The sequence below is a fragment of the Scomber japonicus genome, chromosome 17, assembly GCF_027409825.1.
Source record: "Scomber japonicus isolate fScoJap1 chromosome 17, fScoJap1.pri, whole genome shotgun sequence".
Classification (NCBI taxonomy): domain Eukaryota; kingdom Metazoa; phylum Chordata; class Actinopteri; order Scombriformes; family Scombridae; genus Scomber; species Scomber japonicus.
In genome coordinates, this window is record NC_070594.1 from 21,005,585 (window position 1) to 21,026,009 (window position 20,425).

At 39.7% G+C, this 20,425-nt stretch overlaps 1 protein-coding gene across 1 annotated transcript; it reads left to right on the forward strand.

The window, feature by feature from the left end:
• The first annotated feature begins 2,184 nt into the window (after positions 1-2,184).
• mia3 (MIA SH3 domain ER export factor 3) lies at positions 2,185-19,184 on the forward strand. Its single transcript, XM_053336783.1, has 28 exons — positions 2,185-2,415; positions 3,500-3,633; positions 3,736-3,822; positions 3,946-5,640; positions 5,713-6,283; positions 7,581-7,907; positions 8,295-8,425; positions 11,101-11,232; positions 11,623-11,644; positions 11,733-11,821; positions 11,928-12,005; positions 12,241-12,351; positions 12,441-12,512; positions 12,623-12,727; positions 12,867-12,989; positions 13,111-13,192; positions 14,011-14,063; positions 14,177-14,267; positions 14,359-14,497; positions 14,785-14,947; positions 15,040-15,075; positions 15,173-15,240; positions 15,457-15,542; positions 15,820-15,933; positions 16,637-16,699; positions 16,797-16,843; positions 17,520-17,904; positions 18,062-19,184. The coding sequence occupies exons 1-28, from the start codon at positions 2,295-2,297 to the stop codon at positions 18,316-18,318; spliced, it is 5,382 nt and encodes a 1,793-aa protein (XP_053192758.1). The 5' UTR covers positions 2,185-2,294; the 3' UTR covers positions 18,319-19,184.
• Positions 19,185-20,425: the final 1,241 nt, after the last annotated feature.

The window sequence follows — 20,425 nt, forward strand, 5'->3', positions numbered from 1 at the left end:
GATTCAGGCGCTGAGTGATGAATGAATACAAGGCAAAGCGATACCAAATACTGTCTGTAAATACCATCCACGTGCGTTTGATGTCTTTCTCCTAACATGATTCCAATGTGCAGTTACAGTAGCTAAGGAAGCAGAGGAAAACGATACATCAATCTTATTGGCTGCTGAAGCCGGAAGAGGCGGGACAAATCTTTCTTCTTCGTGAGCTGTTATTTATGCCTCCTGTTTGTGTTATTGTATTACAGGAATGTCACACATCTAAGTAACGCTGTCTATAAATAAACTGAGTTTTATCTCCAGTAGCAAAGTTCATGGGTGATTTGCAGTTGTATTAAAATATTGCATTGATAAAAGGTGAAAGTATCCTTCAAGATTTTACATCAAATTTACCCAATGTGTGAAGCATTGGAAATATTTAGGCTAAATATAGACTATATCTGTTTCTTTGCAGGTCAGATAGGGAAACAATATGTCATTTTTTTCATTTTGCTCATTAAACTTTATTTTGGTTAGATGATAAAATGAGTGATGATATAGAGCTTGGTGTGTTTAATGTGATGCTTTGTGTGTTTAATGTGATGTTTAGATGTGAAGTTGTGTTCAGTGGGTTGGATAGAAATATGACCTACATAATTCAGCTGATGCTCATTCTTGGTCAACATCCACATATCCAGATAGACCGGCTCCAAAGCTGCTTTGTTGACCTCAAGCAGTACAGAGCTTTAATCAAAGATGTGAAAAACAACAAAGCTTAGAAGAATTTCAGTATTTTAAAAGGACTCATAACGACTTTGGAGTTCTCTGACTTCTACAAAGTTTTTGTTTGTTTCTTTGTTTGTTTGATGTCTTGATGCATTATTCCAGAGGAGACCATACAAGATGATGTGGAATATTTCTTGTGCAGTTTCTGTCTTGCCACTGCAGCAACATCAGTTTGCAATGCCAGAATGAGGAGGGGAGACCAGGAACTGTTGCAACACTTTTTGCATTTCTCTCAGTTTTATAAATAAAGGTTAGTTTATAGTTTTGCACAGTTAATAATGAGAAGACATTTGCAAACATTTAATTTGAAGGGGTGATAAAAGTAAAGCAGCCTATGAATCAAAATAAAATGGAGAGAATGAATGAATAATAAATAACATTTAAATAATATTTATTTACCTATTTATTTATTTTTTTGCCATGGTAAGCATTTTAAATTGACCTGTCATGAGCCCTGTAAAGTATGCCTATAATCATCTTTGGATAATATTTGGAGATCACAAACAACTGTGCACATTTGGAAAAGTCAGTCAGTATTCTCTGAAGTGTGGTCTTTAATTTGGTAGAGGTATTTCATCATCAAAGGTCAGACGACATACATATGTTGGGTTTTAGTATGCTTCTCCATGCATCTCCCATAGGCTTTCATAGAACTGGCAGCAAAGTCTGGCTTCAAGCAGAGCCTTGACCCTTCCTTCTTACTGTTTCTTGGCTGAGGGAATATCTAAGTAAACATGTGTAGTATAAGTGTCATCCCCAGCCTAGCATGTTTCCGATTGGAGGAATAAGACTTGTTGCAACCATCCCCAACCTCCCCCACTCAGATCCTCTACTTAAGCTTCTCCTGCTTGAAAATCCTACATAAATGCAGTATTAGCAGCAAAATGTACGTAAAGTGTTGCAATAAAAGTGGTGGTTTGGTCCCTCTGACTGATATATCATTATATGTGACATCATTAGATTACTAATACTGAAGCATCAGTGTGTAAGCAGCATGTTACTATTGTAGCTGCTGGGGGTGGGGCTAGTGTCAACTACTTACTGCTAAGCCATGTAATTCCCAACCTTGGAGTCGGGGGTAAGACGTCAAAAGCCAAAAAGGTTGGAAATCACTGTTTCACCTTTAACAATGTGTTGCATTATAAATAATTGTTATATTATCCATTGTGTCAAGTCTTCATCTGGAAAGTAACAAGCGTTCTGATAAATGTAGTGGACTAGAAAGTACAATATTTCCCTCTGAGGTGTAGAGGAGTGGATGTATAAAGTAGCGCCAAATGGAAATACTCGAATAAAGTACAAGTACCTCCAAATTGCAATTGTGTACAGTGCTTGAATAAATAGTTACTTTTCCACCTCTGTCAGTGTGTTTGCTACAGACGGTCACCTGAAGCAGCCATATCCTGACTGTACTCTGTGAAAAGCGATCCAAGCCTCCACCCAGCCGGATCTGATGTGCTGACGTGTCGGCTCCTTCAACCCAGTGCTTATGCTCCGGCTGCGAAATCAAGCCAGGCAACAAAACTGCCAGCATGGCAGCAAAACACTTTTACCGAAAAGGCTTTTTATTACTTTTATTTAATTTTATTTCAACTGCAGCCTTGGAAAAGCGGTTCTCCGACTTTAAAAGATGCGCCGATGAGGAGTGCAGCAGTAAGTTTGTAGGCTTGTAAATATACGAGGTCATTAGGACTGCAAGGATGCTTCTTCCCTACATCCCACACAGCTAGCCATAAACTGCGCCTTATCTCCTGACCTGTTGGCAGTCGATATTTGCAACCCAGATAACCATTTGCCGTTGTTTCCGACGGGGTTTAGGTGTGTAATGACACCGGTCATTAGCTCGGGAGGGTTATACGTTCAGACGCAGCTTGTGTCGGCCGGTTGCCTGGCAGCTCCGGGCCTCTCCGGACGAGTCACGGAAGCTAATGTTAGCAGCTAATTAGCCACCGGCCGGTCAGTTTGGGGGAAAAGGCTCTGTTTGTACCTGAACAAACAATAGGTAACATGAGCTAGCAGATGCCTCGGTTGCTCTATTGTTGAGCCATATTAGCACTAACTCTGGCCGTTAAGTACATTTTTCTTACAGCTAGCGTTACTCGATTAACATTAGCTAAACATATGAGATGACTAGTTTAGAAAAGTATTTGAACTGATAATGAGAATTTAAAGGAGTTTTAAATTAAGGTTGTCTTCTCAGTTTGCATTGCTGGATTTGAACAAACTCATGTCAAGCCTGGGGAGCTGTTGTAGTTTAAGTTATAAACAAACTGTGTCACCAAAGTCAACCCAACAGGCTGATGCAGGTGATAAGAAATAATTAAAACTACGACATAACATCTCTTAAAAACAGTCAGTCAGAGAATAAAATTGTAAACAAAAGTAGAATGGTTTATTTGATCTTACTGTTCTAGCTTATTGGGGAAAATGAGTCAAATATTTTAAGCAAGACGAAAAAACATTTTTGGTTTTACAGTGGCATGCCTTGCAAGACAGATACAAGTGCAGATACAGTTTTTCTTTTTTGTCATCTTCATTAGTTGCATCAGTTTTGCATGTTTTGTAACCCTAGAAAAATGACATTTTGTTACTGTCTGCGTGCTTTAAAAACATCCTTGTCATCAGCAAACAAGAAGGCAGTTTGCCTGTGTCATTCATGAAATGAGCATTTCATGCAAACTACAAACTGAACACAGTTTACCTTCTTAAAAACAATTCTTCACATTTGCTTTCACAGTGCTCTTATGTCGGGGAAAAGCAGTGACAGATTTCAAAGGACCAGACTGTCGGTTCTTGTCATTCAAGACTTCAGAAACTGTCTATGTATACTACAAACTTTCAGGCAGAAGGGCTGACATGTGGGCTGGAAGTGTAAGTATACTTGGGTTAATGTTTAACCAGTACCGGATCTACTATGGCCTGTGTGAGCTATAATTATCTTTTTTTTTTCTTTTTTCTTGTATTTGTCAATAGGTTGGAAATCAATTTGGCTATTTCCCAAAGGACCTTCTTGCAGTCAACCATGTTTATACAGACAAAGAACATGAAATTCCAGCAGAGGTATGAAAATTAGTCACAGATCATTGATCTGCAATGCAATTTCTTAATCACTCAGTTTCTATGCACCAAATAGGGCATGTATATTTTTGTGATTTTTTTTTTCTTTTTCTCACTTTATTTCAGGAAACGGATTTTGTTTGTTTTGACACTGGATTTGATAGGTTTGACAACTATGATGTAGATTCACTGTTGGGCTCCATGGCAGAGGAGAGTGACAGTGAAAATGAGGGAACATCTGAACAAATCCAAGAAGCAGAAGGCACTCAAAATGAAACAAAGCCATCAGATGAAGAGGCAACAGACAGTGAAAAATTAATTGAGCCTTATGATAACTCTGAGGATCTTGACAAAGTCCCAGACAAGCAAAGTGCCTCTTTGCCTCAACCTGATGTGGCAAATGAATCACCTTCTACAAAAGAAGTAGAGCCTGATGTGGCAGCTACACCTGACAGTACTGAGAGGGCTGCAGAAGACAAAGGGAATGAGCAAAAACCAACAGCCGACTCTGTTCTTGAAACTGTCGCTATAAAGAAGAGTGAAACCAAAGATACACTCACAAAACATGAGGCAGAATCTCTGCCCAAAGATGAGTTTGTTTCAAAAAATGAGCCAGTGTCAATTTCTGAAGGAATGCAAATCCCTAAGTTAAAAACGACCTTCGGAACAACTTTTGATGCTGTCACCACTGATGAGGAAACCACCAGGAACGTCACCCCATATGAGGAAGAGGAGGAAAGCGAAAATGTAAAAGATCATCCTGAAGATGACACTGATGTTATAAGAGAAACTCCACTGCTGCCTTTCTTTGAACAAGGAGCCGAAAATCCAGCATCCGATTCCCTCAAAGATCAGAAAGTTCGTCCTACGACACAAGACGATAAACCAAAAACTGCAGAGGAAAAGAACATGTGGACGTCACTTGGAGATGCAGTTTTTTCCGTTGTGACTGGTGGGGAGAGGACAGCTGAAGATTTGAGTTCAGAGGAAGACGAAGATGATGATGAAGATGAGGAGGAAGCTGCTTCAAAATCCCCTCTAAGTCTTGACGTAAAACCACTAACACCAGGGTTACCAAAAGAGCCAGAAAAAATAGATCCAGTTCTTGAAGACCCTCCTAATTCAATGTCTACAGATAGTAAGAAAACACTCGATTCGAAGAAACTCTTGTTTGATCGTGACAATGATAGTGACATAGTAGAGCCAGAAAAAATAGATCCAGTTCTTGAAGATCCTCCGAATTCAATGTCTACAGATAGTAAGAAAACACTCGATTCTAAGAAACTCTTGTTTGATCGTGACAATGATAGTGACATAGTAGCATTCAAACACAAGGAACCTCAGGATGAAACACTGAAACCCACTGATAAGCCGATACACCATCAAACAGAAGCAAGTGATCCAATATCACAGGACGACTCTTACGCTCAAAAATCAGATATCAAAACAACAGATGAACCCGTTGAGGATCAAGATGAGGGAGAGGTCACAGAAGATTCAGAGGTCAGCGATGAAAATGAAAACATCCAGGACAGTAGCATTGCAATTGAGCATACAGTGGACTTAGACGAAAACAAAACAGTGATAGATCAAGAATTAGCCATTAACAAGACCGAAACACATCAGGATCCGTCTACTGATTTAGATATTAGAGATGACGATGACGAGAAGAAAGCAAATGACAGCCTTGAACATCAATATCGTGACCGTTCTATCACAGATTTAGAAAGTAATGACAGTCAACCAGAACTATCTGTTGAGGAACCAAAGATTCACAAGGAACTACCTACAGAGGAGATGGAAGACGAGAAATACGCCGAGGTAGATGAGGAGATGGAAGACGAGAAATACGCCGAGGTAGATGAGGAGATGGAAGACGAGAAATACGCCGAGGTAGATGAGGAGATGCACGAAGAAAAAGAATTACTTGAAGATGAAAATGCACTTTCTTTTTCGCAATCAGATGATGATGCAGATGCAGATGCTGATGAACCCTCACCAGAAGCAGTTGTGCACACCGAGCCAGAGCCAGAGCCAGAGCCAGAATACAGTGATAGCATAATGAGACTGACTCTGCTGCGTGACCACTTCACAGAGGAGAACATGGTGCGCTTCCACAAGATTCTGGGTCTCAAGAATCTCTACAAAGTGGAGGCCATGTTCACCATCCTGGACACAGAGTTACAGGCTACTCGTCTTTCACAACCGGGCACTACACAAGACATCGAGAATGCACTCGAGAGTATCCTGGAATCCTCAGAGAACGCTATCCTGGATGAGATTGAGAAGATGCTGGATAACCGTGATACAAGACACGATGATGAAAACCAAACGGGCACAAGCAGTTTGGACGAGGAAACTGAAATATTGGACGACTTTCAGGAGCTGTCATTCAGCCTACGACAGAAGTATTCAACAGCCAGTGATAGCACACCTATGGCAGTAGAGAAAGTACCAGTCCAAGGTAGGTTTTTATTCCTGTGTTGGGGGCCATCTCACACAAATTTGATTCTCACACAAATGTTTGATGTTTTCTGTAGAGGCAGACTGTGAGTCAATGCCAACATTTTTTAACCACTGATGTGAGTCTTTCACAGACGGAAACTGTATATTGCATCAGCTTATGACTGACTGATGAAAAATATACAGAATTTGATACTGCAGCAAGGCAGATATGCAGCTGTTAGCTGTGCTCTCAGGCCCTGTTCAGACCAGTATCTTGTTACCAGGGTACATCGAGAGTGTTTTCATCCAGCTAAAAGGGATTGCAGTTCACACATGGGCCTGACAACAGAACATTTCTCCAGTGATCAAATTTGATACTTAAATTTCTCCTGCAAACAGTGAATTGCAGTCACTGTTAAAAATGAAAAAGTCCATATTTATTACTAGGCTGTGCTGCCAGAGGATAGAAATAAATATACATAAATATTGTCCTAGTAGGTTGATGTAATCGATGCAGCTGTAGTCAACATTTTTTCAGGCTTTGTGCACACTGCGAACTTAATAAGTGGACTCTGAGTTTGGTAATTAGCATGCTGCTTGAGGTATTTCATCCTGCTGTGTCCTTAGTGAACTTAAGATGACATCTCATCTGCACACAAAATTTAAATGGTCTAATTAACACATTTAATGACCCCCGTTTTTTTCTTCCAAGTCTGCAATTACCAAATAGAAAATCTTTATTTGAAGATATCTTAAGAGATGCATAGATAAAATCTGCCAGATCCATACTGGGCTATACCAGCCGTTAATGTTGTCATAAAATGCTGTGTTTCTGTTATTTACATGAATTGAGAAGTGAGTTGGGCTGCTAACTCACTTTTCAGCGCCACAACAACCACTGAGCTCATTTTACCCAAAATAAATATAATTCTGATTAATTAAACACAGTGAGTTTAAGATTTTAAATTTAGGAAAAAGAAAGCTTGGGTGTCCGATCGAGAATCAGTATCAGCATAGTGCTTCAGTATTGGAACCAGTAAATGGCATGCAGTGTACAGCCCAATCACAGATAACACGTTTAAAGTAAAGAGAGTCACCTCCTACTTAGCAAATACTAGTCTGATGACGAAATGATAGACCACACCTGCCATCATGAGATCAATTATGTTTGATTGTATACCAGCACACCCCTCACACACAGATAAATGGAAGTTTACCAGGAACAAATTCCTCTTTGCCTAGAAATGTGTAAACATACCTGAGAAATCCCTTCCCAGAGTAACGTCTTATTGCTTTTTTCAATCATTTCATTGCAGATGAACATGAATTAAATGTCAAAGAAGACGTGCCCAACACAGTTGAAGAGGAAAAAGTTGTCATCCCTGAGACGGAAACTGATGACAACCTCACAGTCACAGATCTTGAGGAAAAGCAAGCAAAGGTTGAAGAGGAGCCAGTCCTTTTGGAGGAAGTGCACACCGGATCGGATGTTAGTGTGGAGGAGGATGGTGGACACTTCAATAAAAACAAAGACAATCAGCCAAGCTTCACTGCCTCAGAAGAACTGCAAAAGGTTCCTCAAGCCGTTCTGGAAAAACCCTTAGACATGGGCCTTGGTGTCGTGATGGAGCAGTCTCCCTCAGGTTGGTAATCTAGATGACATGAATGATTAATCAGTTTTCTTTTTATGTCCAGGCAATCATTTGTGTCTATAAAATGATATTTCCTTTGCATTTTAACAATGCTCTTTAACTTAGAAGTGAGCTACTCTATTAGCTTCCATTGTGTAGGTATTTATCTCAGTTTTAAACAGTTTTTATGCAGAAATCCTTGCTATTTGTGGAATGACCAGAAAATGTTTTGAGGACACTGCACTTGTACTATGAAAAAATATAGTATATTTTGATCTTGTTTTTCTGGTTTAAGGTTTGTTTTTCATATATACAGGTTAATTCAGTGGTTTCTGGTGCATGAACAAACTGGATTTCAGTGTAAAACTTTGTGTAATCGGCTAAACTTTGTTCCTCCAGAATCTTTGGACTCCAAGGAACCGGTGTCTGAACTTCATGAAGAGGAAGTGGGATTATTCTCAGTTGGAATTGTGTACATGGGCTGCACCGTTTCAATGATCAAGACCAGAGTCGTAGAGTGGACTGTTGTGGTAAGTCTACGAATTGTAATCTATAGTAAACACTAGTTTAGTCTGCAACACGTTTTAGTCCATAAAATCAAAAACCTTGAAAAACAATACATTTTTGTGAACACTGACTCTCTTAATATGTGACTTTAAACATCAGTGGTTCCCAACCACGAGGCTGTGGACACTTACTGAGCTACAGAACATATGCTGCTGCCAGGCCATGAGGAAACAATATGACTTGGCAAAAAGAAAAAAAGCTGAATAATTATACATCTTCACACGCTATGTATGCACTAATGGTAGAGTCTCTCTACACTGCATCTTTCCTCATTGCTCCCTGTCATTCCCACAATAATAGGATACTAATCTTAAGTAGATGAGCATTATTACACATCATGAGTCTGTCACCACCCACTCAGCCTGTGTGCGCTGTGTTCCTATTGTTGCAGCAACCAGCTGACAAAAGAACAAACAAAAACAAAAAGTTTATTTGAAGGAGGCAAGGAAAATAAGGGGCCTAATTGTGTGTTTTATAATATCTTACTCTTTATCTGGGTCATGATAACCCAGCATACAAACCAGCCAACTGTGTGTGTGTGTGTGTGTGTGTGCGCGTGTGTGTGTGTGTGTTTTTGTTACTTCTTTGGGACCTTATGGGGAATAAAGCCCAGTCCTAATGATACAAAATGTAATTTCTGAGTTCCAGGTTAGGAATAGGCAAGTAGTGGTGATAGTCAGGGTAAATCTCCAGGAAATGAATTCCCAGTGCAAAAACTCTGATATATGCTCTGTTTTGGTCTTATGTTTACAATATTATTTTCTTAGTGAAACAGATGATGAACTGCAGGCCTCAGATATGCTTATATTAACAGCGGAAGTCTCACAGGCCTCTAGTTTTGGTCTCATTACATCGTTTTGAACACTTGGCATCGTCCTGCACTCGCATAGTGTCGTTAGCACGCAGATCCAGGTTTCGTATTGGGTGCTCAATATCTGGGAAAACTCGAATAACCGATTTCCCCTGAACGTCGCACGGCCCTCCCCCGTTGTTGTTGATTGTGGATCTGCGGGCTGAAGTTCAACACAGCCGGTGCTGAGCTGGCTGCTAGCACGACCGCCGGGCGCTATTTTGGCATGGAAAAACAGATAAAAGCCGTATGATAACGATACTGTAAATGCCGCCAAAGTCTTACTTATCTTTATTTTTTGTACTAAAAGCCGGTATCCGCGGTGAACCTCCAGCTCTGCCTTTTGACAGCGAATGAGGTCTGACGACTCATCCGTACTGTTAAATAATCGTTAGCTATCCTACAACGTCGCTGCCAAATCCAATTTACAACCTTTTTTCCTGACTGTCTAACGTTGTCCGCGTTTGTATCGACGTGTTTATTTTTCAGATGCGTATGCTTTTAAAACTAGCTGCTAGTATAACCGCGCAGTTTACATTGAGGGAAGCTAACGTAGCAAGCTAACATCTGTCAAACTAGCACTGTGGCTAGTTCCGCTCTTGTTTTTAATCCAGCGTTAAAGACAGGCATGGAGGGGGACACATTAACCCGACCTGTAACGGAACCGGAGCATGTTTACCTGTTTTTTCTAAAGGAGCTGCAACATGTAAGTGAAAACCTGAGTCAGTGTGTGACCGTTGTGTCAAGGGTTCATTAAACTGTCATTACCTGCTGACGTGTTAATAAGCATATGGCTGATAAACCTCCACTACCCCTGAATTTTACTCATCAAACTTGTATCTGGTATCACATGGAGATGATCTGTGTATTTTGTTAGTTGTCTTTGCTGTGTACAATACAGATTGAATGTCCCAAATATAGTATGTCAGGTAAAAGTAGACTTTTAATATGCAACTGACTGGAGAAGAAGAAGAGAACATACTGGATTATTAGCCTTAAGCCTTTGGCGATGTGATTTATTGTTGATTTGAATATAATCCCTGCTTTTCATTAGAGCCACAGAGTGTGTGGTTGTTCTCTCTGGACTGCCACATACTCAGTTCAAAGGTTTCTTTGCGATTGGGTGATATGCAGAGCTCCACTTTGTGTGACCGCATGCATTTTCCCTATTGATAAAATTCACTACTACTTCTGCCCAGTTTGTAGCAACCAACCATTATTTTATCAATGTTTGAACATAAATAAAGCCAGCCTGATTTGCACTTTGTTAGTGTGTGTTGTAGTGTGTTGAAATATGGCAGTGCAACTTCTGCCCGTTTGTGCCCTGAGCTGCTCTTGTGTTTGTTGGAGGTTAACTGAGGTTTCAACACATGTAGTTAAGACTCTGCTTTGTTCTTCAGTAGTTGATTGTATTATTGTATTCTAATGCTTTGATATCTTGATTACTTTTGTTCTAATCACTCATGGGTATGATTTCTTTAGTGTACCTCAGATTTTGAGTATATCAATCAAAGAGTGTAAACAAGAAAAGTTTTGCAGGCTTACTCTAGGTTTGCCGCAGTCTGTCACTATATGCAACACATTTGTTCTTGCTTCCTGTCTCTGATCGTTTCACAATATTATTCACATTCAAAATGCAATCATGGTAGCAAGAGTATTTTCCCTTGCATTTATTACATGGCTTATCATAGGACTCGTATTTTCAAGAAGCATATTCAACTAACCAGTTTCTTCCTATTCCTCCTGATCATATCACTAAACAGCATGGTTGTTTTTATGTGTCTTCAGATGATTTCACTACTGCCAGAAGAGTGGAGGCCAGGGGAAACCTTGTTTGGCTGTCCTTGGCAAGCTGTTGTCATCACTGCTTTTGTGGGAGTAGTGACCTTCACCCTCTTCTTCTGGAGGACCGTGTTGGCTGTAAGTCTTATGATATTGCTGCTTTCATCTCAGCTCAAATGATGTGGCAACACTTGAGGATGTGATTTGATAATATAAAGAAACATTATGCTGATATGATTTGTGTTAGGTTAGATTGTTTAGGTTGCTAGAATTAGTTTTTAACTCTGAATATATACACTGCATTAAAATGTCTTTGTACCTAATTTTTCTCCCTGGATTTAACATATGTTAGATAAACATAATTAATTATGATCTTTCCCTTACTGGATCACTGTTAGAAAAATGTTTATGTACTCCTGACATGAGAGAGCTACATTATTATATGAACTTGCTGATTGTGCTGCATCAGTTAACCTGTGTTGATTAGACATGAAACTGATGTTTCCTCTTTTTTTTTAACCTTTTCAGGTAAAGAAGAGGGAGTACCTTGGTAAGTTTTCACTTATTTTGTCATATTACATATAAAAACTAACAATCTTTTAAACCTCTCTAATTGTTTGTTGTACTTTTCTATTAAGTGGATGAAAAAAGGCTCATAGAGCAAATGGAAGCGCTCAAAAAAGAGAAGAGTGATGCTCTCACCAAAATGGCTGAACTCCAGAAACAGGTAAAGAATGAATGATATTCCACAAACATCAATTGGAGTATATAAAGTATATGTTTTTTTAATTTCTGCAACTTTCTCTATTGTTTTTTCCCCTTCCCTTTTTAAGACTGAAAAACTGAAAGAAAATCAAAAACAATCCGAGGTAACCGTTAGTTCTACAAAGAAAAGGTTACAAGACCTGGAGGTAAGATCTAGGATTTTTTCCTTATGATTAAAACTTTATTTACTGCATACTACATTTATTTTATATTTAGTTATGTATTTTATATACTGTAAGTGTTTTATTTGAAAATGGCTTTTAACAATGGGAAAAGTCAGTTATTTGAATGTTTATTCTACATTTAAATGGACAATTAATTTAGTGTAAAAATAATTCTTATTTAAGACTGTCAGTCAAGTTTCTCCACTTCTTTTTGCAGAGTAAAGTTTTGAAAGCTGAAACACGGAATGAACAAATGACTGAAGAAAAGGACACATATGCAAAACTGCTCAAAGAAGAGCGGGAAAACGCTCTACAAAATGAAACTCGGGTAATTTTAAAAACTGTTTATTCCTTCATGCCAGTCGACTTCGACGATCTTCTCAAATTCATGACGATGTTACACAATTTCTTTAACAGATTGAGAAATTGGAGAAGTCAAACGAGAAGCTGCAGCTCAGCAGGAAAAAGATTCAGGAAGCGCTCTCCAAGGTATAAACACTTTCACATTGGCACAATATTTTGAATGTGGAAAGACTCTGAGAGAATATATGAAGCTTTTGGTTTCAGTGTATCTAATAAACTGTATGTTTTTGCCACAGACTACTGTTCTCTTGGATGAGTCCAAGATTCGTGAAGATGCACGAAATGTTCAGCACAAAAGTCTTGAGAAAGACTACGCAACACTGAAAGAAGAAAACAAAACAGTAAGACAATATGTAGACTTATTTGATAGTTTGGTTACTGAAGTTTGTTAACAGAGGTCTGATATCTGTGCATGTTGTATTTTATAACAATTTATCAGAAGTTTTTTAGGCACTTTTCTGACCTTTCCTATTATTACAGCTTAAGAGTACTATTAAGACCTGGGAGGACAAACACAAGGAGCTGAGTGAACAGATTAAAGTCTATCAAAAGTCTCAGAAAGAGCTGGAGGACTCAGTGGTGCTCAAAGATCACAACGTGGAGGTCAGTCTTTTGTTGTATTTGTGTCATGATTTTTATTATTTATCAGCAGATGATAAAAAAAAAAAAAGTCTTGTATCATATGATTGACTGACTGATGGCACACGACAATGTCTTCTGGCAGGTGCTGTCGGAACTTCTGTCAGACCTCGACGCTTGTGATTTACAAAAAGGCGACAGCAAGGTCAATGGTGAAGTAGCAGCTGGTAAGTCTTACTCTGCTGGGCGCGCAGGTGGACTATAAGCCGCTACTTTGTTCCCATGCTTTGAACCTCGCGGCTTAAACAATGACGCGGCTAATTTATGGATTTTTATGGACTGCTAAAATTGTAAACATTGTCGAAATATCATCGACCACACAGTATTTCAGTGATCACACGATATTTCAACGATGTGTACAACTTTAGCAGTAGCAGCAGAGTAAAAGCCATCAGGTGTTTATTTTAATAAACTCCTGGTGTACTTACAAACTTTTCAATGTATCGATTTACGAGTAAAGACCTTATTTGTACTACTGTAGAAGTTTGCTAACAATCCAGGCATTATTAGTGGGGTCATTTACGAGATACACTGGTGGTCCCATTAGCGCCTGTACTAAGCCATTCGGCTGATGGCTCTAACTCCGCTAGGTCGAAATTACGCCGAACCATCGCTTTAAAGCCTGTGTAAAGTTCCTTTGTTTCAATGTAGGCACCTGCGGGGCTTATAGACATGTGCAGCGCATTTATGTTCAAAATAAATATATTTTTTAAAAATTCAGTGAGTGTGGCTTATATTTAGGTGCGCTTAATAGTCTGGAAATTACGGTATGGGACATTTGGCTAATTATGTAATTAATCATATCTTCTGAAAGAAGAAATTAAATTCAAACTAATCAACCATGCACCACAGTTATTATGTTGTGGTGCATCGACATTGAGTTATGACCTCAGTTCCCTCACACGTGCAGCAATGCCAGAAATAAGTCAGTTTAAAGTTATGTTGTGTTGAATCTTAATTCAACATGTTTAATGGTCTTTTACAGATAAGAAGACTGCCATAAAGAACAGGATCAAACAGATGATGGACGTTTCACGGGTAAGACGACAAAATAACGATTTAAAACGCACTATAATGATGCCTGGAAGACAGATTTGTGCCTCCAGGAATTTATAGTTCTAAAAAGATTTGTAATTTACATTTCCTCTCAGGTCCAGACCACACTCACCGTAGTTGAAGAAGAGCGTGATCGCTTCATGACCAAACTGCTGAATGAAGAAAAGAGTAGAAAGGCACTTGAAGGTATGTTGATCATAAAAAAAAGGTAACTTTTGTTGCCAAATTGCACAATCCAGTGTCAGTTAATTATATCAAATATCTTGTTTTGCAACAGAGCAACACCAGGAGCTTGAACATGCGATTGCAACCATGAAAAGCGAGAAGAGCCACCTTGAAAACCAGTTCCAGATCCTCCAGCAGAAAAATGAAATCATGATTGAAATGTACCAACAAAAGGAGAATGCTTTGCAGCAGTAAGTGACGTTTCCAGCAAATACTCATCCCTTTATTTTTAGTCACTCAAAAAAATTTTGCCACAGTTTCTCAGCATGTCTGAACTTGTATATAGTTCAAAATGATTTTTTTTATCAAAGTTGGAGCAGTATTGGAAGTATTTTGTATAAGTATGTGTTTTCTTGATGTAATGATGCTGTGTGGAATAAAGCTTTATTGTTAAATCCAGTCCAATGTTAAATAGAGACTATGGGTGTGAACCCTGTTCTGCTGTTACTGAAAGGAGTGTGTCTCTGTGGTTTCACAGGAGATTAACCAAGGAGGAGCTGGAGCGTCGCAGCAAAGAGAGCATGTTGTCAGAGGTGGGAGGAAAAGCCGTGGAGGCCGAAGAGCAGGTTAAACTCTTAAGGCATCGCATCAATGAAATGGAGGAGCAAATGAAGAAGACTGAGGAAGTCTATAAAGAACAGGTAGACTCTAGTTAAGCTTTACGTTTTTATTGAGCGAACAGAGAGAAATCTTAACTGGCCCCTGACTTCATTTCTTTTTTTTTTTCTCTTAGATAAAAGAACAGGAAAACAAAACTCACTCAAACTGGGTATGTTGCACAAAGTGTCCGGATTTATTCATAAATGTATGTAGTTAGTATTATATGTGGCGGCATTAAGATACTATTTCTATATGTTTGTCTCCAGGTGAATGCTCGTAATGCAGAGCGAGCTCTGAGTCAAGAGAAACTTGAATCATCCAAGCTCCGTGAGAAGTAAGTGATGGCAAGATGATTGAAAATAGTTGGAACAGTACATCACAAACTGAATCTCTTTTGGGTTTTGCTGTTGGAGCTATTGAATATCACCTTGTGGTAGAAAATTGTTCGGGGCATATTTCACTAATTTCTAACATGTCAAAATGATAAATTGAGAAAATCTTCGGCAGATTAATCACTGAAAATAATCATTCTTTCCGTCTGTCCCTACAGACTGGCTGTACTCACCTCCCAGCTAAACGAGCGCCGCGCTCCTCTCTTCAGACCGAACTCTGGACAGCCTGCAGGTCCTCGCCAAGGTTAGTAGACCACACACCTTCTCTGTTGCTAACTTATTATTTGGATGGTTCTCATTGCTCAGAGCTTTGAGCAGACGAGGCTGTTTTCCAATAAAAATCCTGCATTTATTTTTTCTTTCTTTCTGTTACATGTCAGTGAGCAGATAAATGTTGTGGTTTTTCTTTTCGATGTACTTCACCTTCTCAGAGGAGAGCATTGGATGAGGACCTCTTCATTATACCGACTATTGTGTTTCTTTTCCTTTTTCTTAAAAAATGACTGGTTTGATCCTGACAGGTGATTCGTATGGGCCCTCTCCTGTGAGTGGAGGAGCCCCCTCCCCTCCATTAATGATAGAGGGTCCCAGGCGCCCACCCTCTGCCCCAGTAGGGCGAAGAATTGACCCGTATGGTGAGTCCCAGTGGATTACTTCACCTACTTTGATTCTCGCCTCATCGTCCCTCCACTACAACCTGGTGCTGCTCCTCCCAAACTCCTGACTTTTCTTATTCTTTCCAGCTGTTTCATCTTCAGTTCTTCCTCTTATTTTTTTCCCAGTGTGTCCTACATCTCCTTGGTCCCTCTGCCTTCAACTCCCTCTTTCTTGCTCTTGTTTTGCTGCGTTGAATCATTTAGGAATTTTCTGGAAGGTTTTATTGTGTTATTGTTGAAACATGCTTCACCTCTTGTGTCTTTTAAAGGCCCTGAAAACATGGTGTCGCTCATCAGCTTCTTACGATGAGCGACACATTTTCTATCTGGAACATTCTTATTAAGCAGATTAACTCGATCTTTAAGCAGAAATAATTAATCTTAATTAATAATATTGAAGGATGTTTTTTTCTAACTTTATCTTTGCTTGTTGGTTATTAAATCATACATTGTAACAGTATTTCATTTGAAAGAGTTTTCAGGGGCTTTAAAGTAACCCAGAATTCTTCCTTCATCTGATTGCTGTCCTCATGGATTAGTGATCCCTTGTCTTTGTCATTGTGATATTTGGTTTGCTCTTCCCTTTTTCTTACACCTGTTATCTTTCCAGGAAAGTGTTACAGTGTTTTTGAGTGACTTTTATTATTCATTTATTCAGCATCTTGTTTTCTTCTCCCTTCAGGTCCACGACCTCCATCAGACCCACATGGCCGTTACCCTGACAACAAACACATCCCTGGGATGGGTAAGATGCTACACTCTGTTGTCTCAGGGTTCAGATGCTCTGATCTGATGCTCTCAGATCTGTTTCTAAAGTTGTGCTGTTTGTGGTTTTTTTTTAGACATGATGGGCCCCCGGAGCTCATCACCAGCCAACATGGACGGATCTGTAAGTCTTTTTCTTATCAGACTCTAATACTCAGTCATTTTTATGAGATACCTTCCACATTTCTTTTGTGTCCATGTCCTTACGCCTTACTCCTCACCCTAAAACAGACACAGGCAGTAGATCCACAGATTAAAGCAGAGAGTCAGGCTGAGGCCTCCACTGAGAGTCCAGAGGCAGTGAGTACAGAGTCTGTCCAGGCGAGGTGTGAAGGTGTATGCAAGCACTCCACCCTCACCCTCTCTTAAACAAAGCTGGATTTGGGACAAGATAATATGATTTTGCTTCACTGGGCTGACTAAAGGTTTTGGGCTGTGTGTGTGGTTTCACTTGTTCTCACAGCACTGAAGGAAGCTCTCTTTTCATCATGACTGAATTGCAGCAAATGTGTCTTGGAAAATGTTTGTGTCTTGTTGCAAAGTATGTGTGTCAAAGGTCACAGATGTGTGTGAGCAGTTTGATTTTTCTTCATCCAGAGAATGATGGTGTGTGGTTACTGGTCATGTGATTAAGCCCTGGCTAAATGCACTTTTTGCTGGGAGTAAATTGTGTGGTTTGTGGATCTCTAAACTGCATGACTAAAACTTGAATACGTCTCGAGTCACTTACAGGACCAACCAAAATCCTAGTGACTGCACTTGAGAAAACGGCGCTTAATCATTATCTGTCTTTTTTTCAGGGTCCTGGATCCTTCCTAGCATCTCCCATCAGGGACTCACCTGGCCCCGGACCCCATGAGCCAATGCTCCCTCCTGGACCCCATGGTCGCCTCCCACCACCCGGACCTTACAGACCTCCACGACCCGGCATGTACCATCTGCCACCTGGACCACATGGTCCAAATGTACCACCTCCTCATCACGGGCCTCCACTACCCGCCAATGGTCACCCAGGTATGCCCCTGCCTGGACCAATGGGAGGAGAGTTCGGTCCTCGCCCTGCCAACGGACATGCATTCCACCCCAGGCCAGGCCCTGGACATGTCATTGATCCTCGGGGTCCACCGCCTCCACACTTCCGTCCCCCTCCGCCTCATCAGTTCGGGCCAATGCCGCTGCCACACAGTATGTTTTATCTTTCTGCACATCAGCAGTTTAATGTGTCGCATTTATTAGCAAAGTACACAAGTGTACAAAGAATGTGTCTCTTTGTATGAAGAGACCATCTTTGTATGTCATTTCTAATATATTTCCCTTTTTTTAAATGTCCTCTTTCCTGCAGGTGTTCGTGGGCCCATGGGACCACGTCCACTCATCCCTCCTGACATGCGCTTCCCGGGACCGCGTGACCACCCTAGCGCACCAATGGACCTGCCTCCAGGTGTCCCACCCCATCCTGGACATGGTGTTGCTTATGGTCAGGCTCCACCTGATGCCCTCCACAACTCAGCAGGAGCTCACACTGGCCCCGGGCAGGACCGGCCCCTGAAGCAGGAAGCCTCTCAGGACTCAGCAAGGGCAGGAACGGTCAAGCCTTAAAAACGCCACCAGCTACAGTGGAGGACTTGAACACCCCCATATCCCAAACCCATCACATTAACAAACCAGATCCAGTCCAAACATACATCATGATTATTTTCATATTTCAGTTATAAAATAAAAACTATAATGATGTTTATTAAAAAAAACATGGTCCTTAAATTTAAAGCATCATCAATACTTCTGTCTGAAATTGATATGGTCAAGAGTTGAGAGGGTTGCCACTTTTTAAACAGCTTATCGTGCAATAACAATTCATTATATGCCAGAGGATTTTCATTTGTGTTGATCTTTTAAAAAAAAATATATATAGCAATGATTTTTAAGGAGCGAAATGTTTTTAATGTCATTTCCTGTGGAAATTATTTTAAAAGAAGAGAAAACAAAGGAGGTTTAGCTTTTAGCATTTCAGGATTACCATCTTTTCCTCAAAGCTGTTGCTTTAGAACCAACTGTAAAGCAAATGTGTCATTTGATGGCCAGATGTATAACTTATTTTACTATGTTGGTAGAACTTTTAATAATAAAGAATGTAAAAGCTGTCGGTGTTATGCTATCAAGCGGTTACAGTTCACTTACAGAGGATCTACTTTACACACGTCTTATCTATATAGTTTACAACATGTGGCTTTAGAAAAAAGTAATGCATACATCTGAGCTGTTTCTGAGTCAGAGGCCTTCATTTTAGGACAGTTAAATGAAAACCTTTTCATAATATCTAGTGGTGTATAGGCATTAAGATACCTTTGGTTTTACTTGGCCTGCTTTGTTGTATCTGTCTCTGCCCAAATACAGTGAGGTGAAATTTTGTTTGTGGTGCTTACTGCTTGAAAAATTGCATTAAAAATGCTGAATGGGTGCCCATGTCACTGGATAATCCAAAGACCTCACTATGAGCACTTCTTGGAATTACATTTTCTAATGGAAAAAAAATCCAGTGAAGGCCTGCCACTAAGTGTTTTTATTAATAATGACAGCAACTCTGTTGAAGCAGTACTTCAACACAGTGGTGCTTTGATCTAAATGCTAACAAATGAACTAAAGTACAAAGTGCAGCAGTGGTTAATGGGAATGTCGTTTGTTTTGCAGATATCTATTCTTCTCGTCTTTAATCAAGTAATATAACAAGTTAATGAAAGGTTGATATTAGCAGAAAGCACACATGCTGTTCAGTGATACATTAGATGAAGTCAACAAAATAGCCTCATTTGCAGTTTATTAGAAATGAAAAGCACTGTAAATGTTTGATACAATTCCCCTCAATCTGTCAACACAACTAAAACACTCAACAGTTCTCAGTCTGACCACATCATAGCGCTTCATACATACACACAGTTACTGTATATTCATCAGTTAGTGTATCTTACAGTTAATTTACAGTCCTGAATATTGTGACATTACAAAAATAAAATCTAAAATCAAATATTATAATGTAGATGTTTTAGTGAAGAAGAACATCTGCAGAGTCGAACCGGAAACATATAAAGTTACATGCAGCTTCATTTTAAAAAAGCCCTTTATAACAGGGTGACATGACATTTCAGAATGAGAGCAGTGGGCTTTTCTGAGTAACAACCGAAGACAAAAACAATCCTTGGCTGGTCAGTCCAAGAGCAAAATCCAAAACTAAATGCATCCTTTAGATACTGTCCCATTTAAGTGCTGGTCAAATATAACTGTAGATAAAAAGCATTAAAAATCACTTCCTGGCAGGTGATAAATATCTGTGTAAATCAACAGGAACATTACATTTAAGACAAAAAAAAAACTGATGTAAAATATTTGGGCCATAACCAAAGGCTCACACTGAATACACAATACAGAATACACATCCACAGCATGCAAACCATGCTGCATCCAATTTACTTCCTATGCATTCATCAAACTTGATTTACTTCATTCAGTACATTGTGAAGTTACCACTGACATGTGGGGACTGTCAGAATTATGGGGACCGACACTTGGTCATGAGCTGATTAATTCAAGTCTGAGTATGAGTATCTGCCATTTAAATCAAACATTGCAAAGGCCAACACAACTAACGAAATGACTAAAAATGACCACTCAGGCCTCTTATCAGACACAAACTGTATATGTAACACATAAT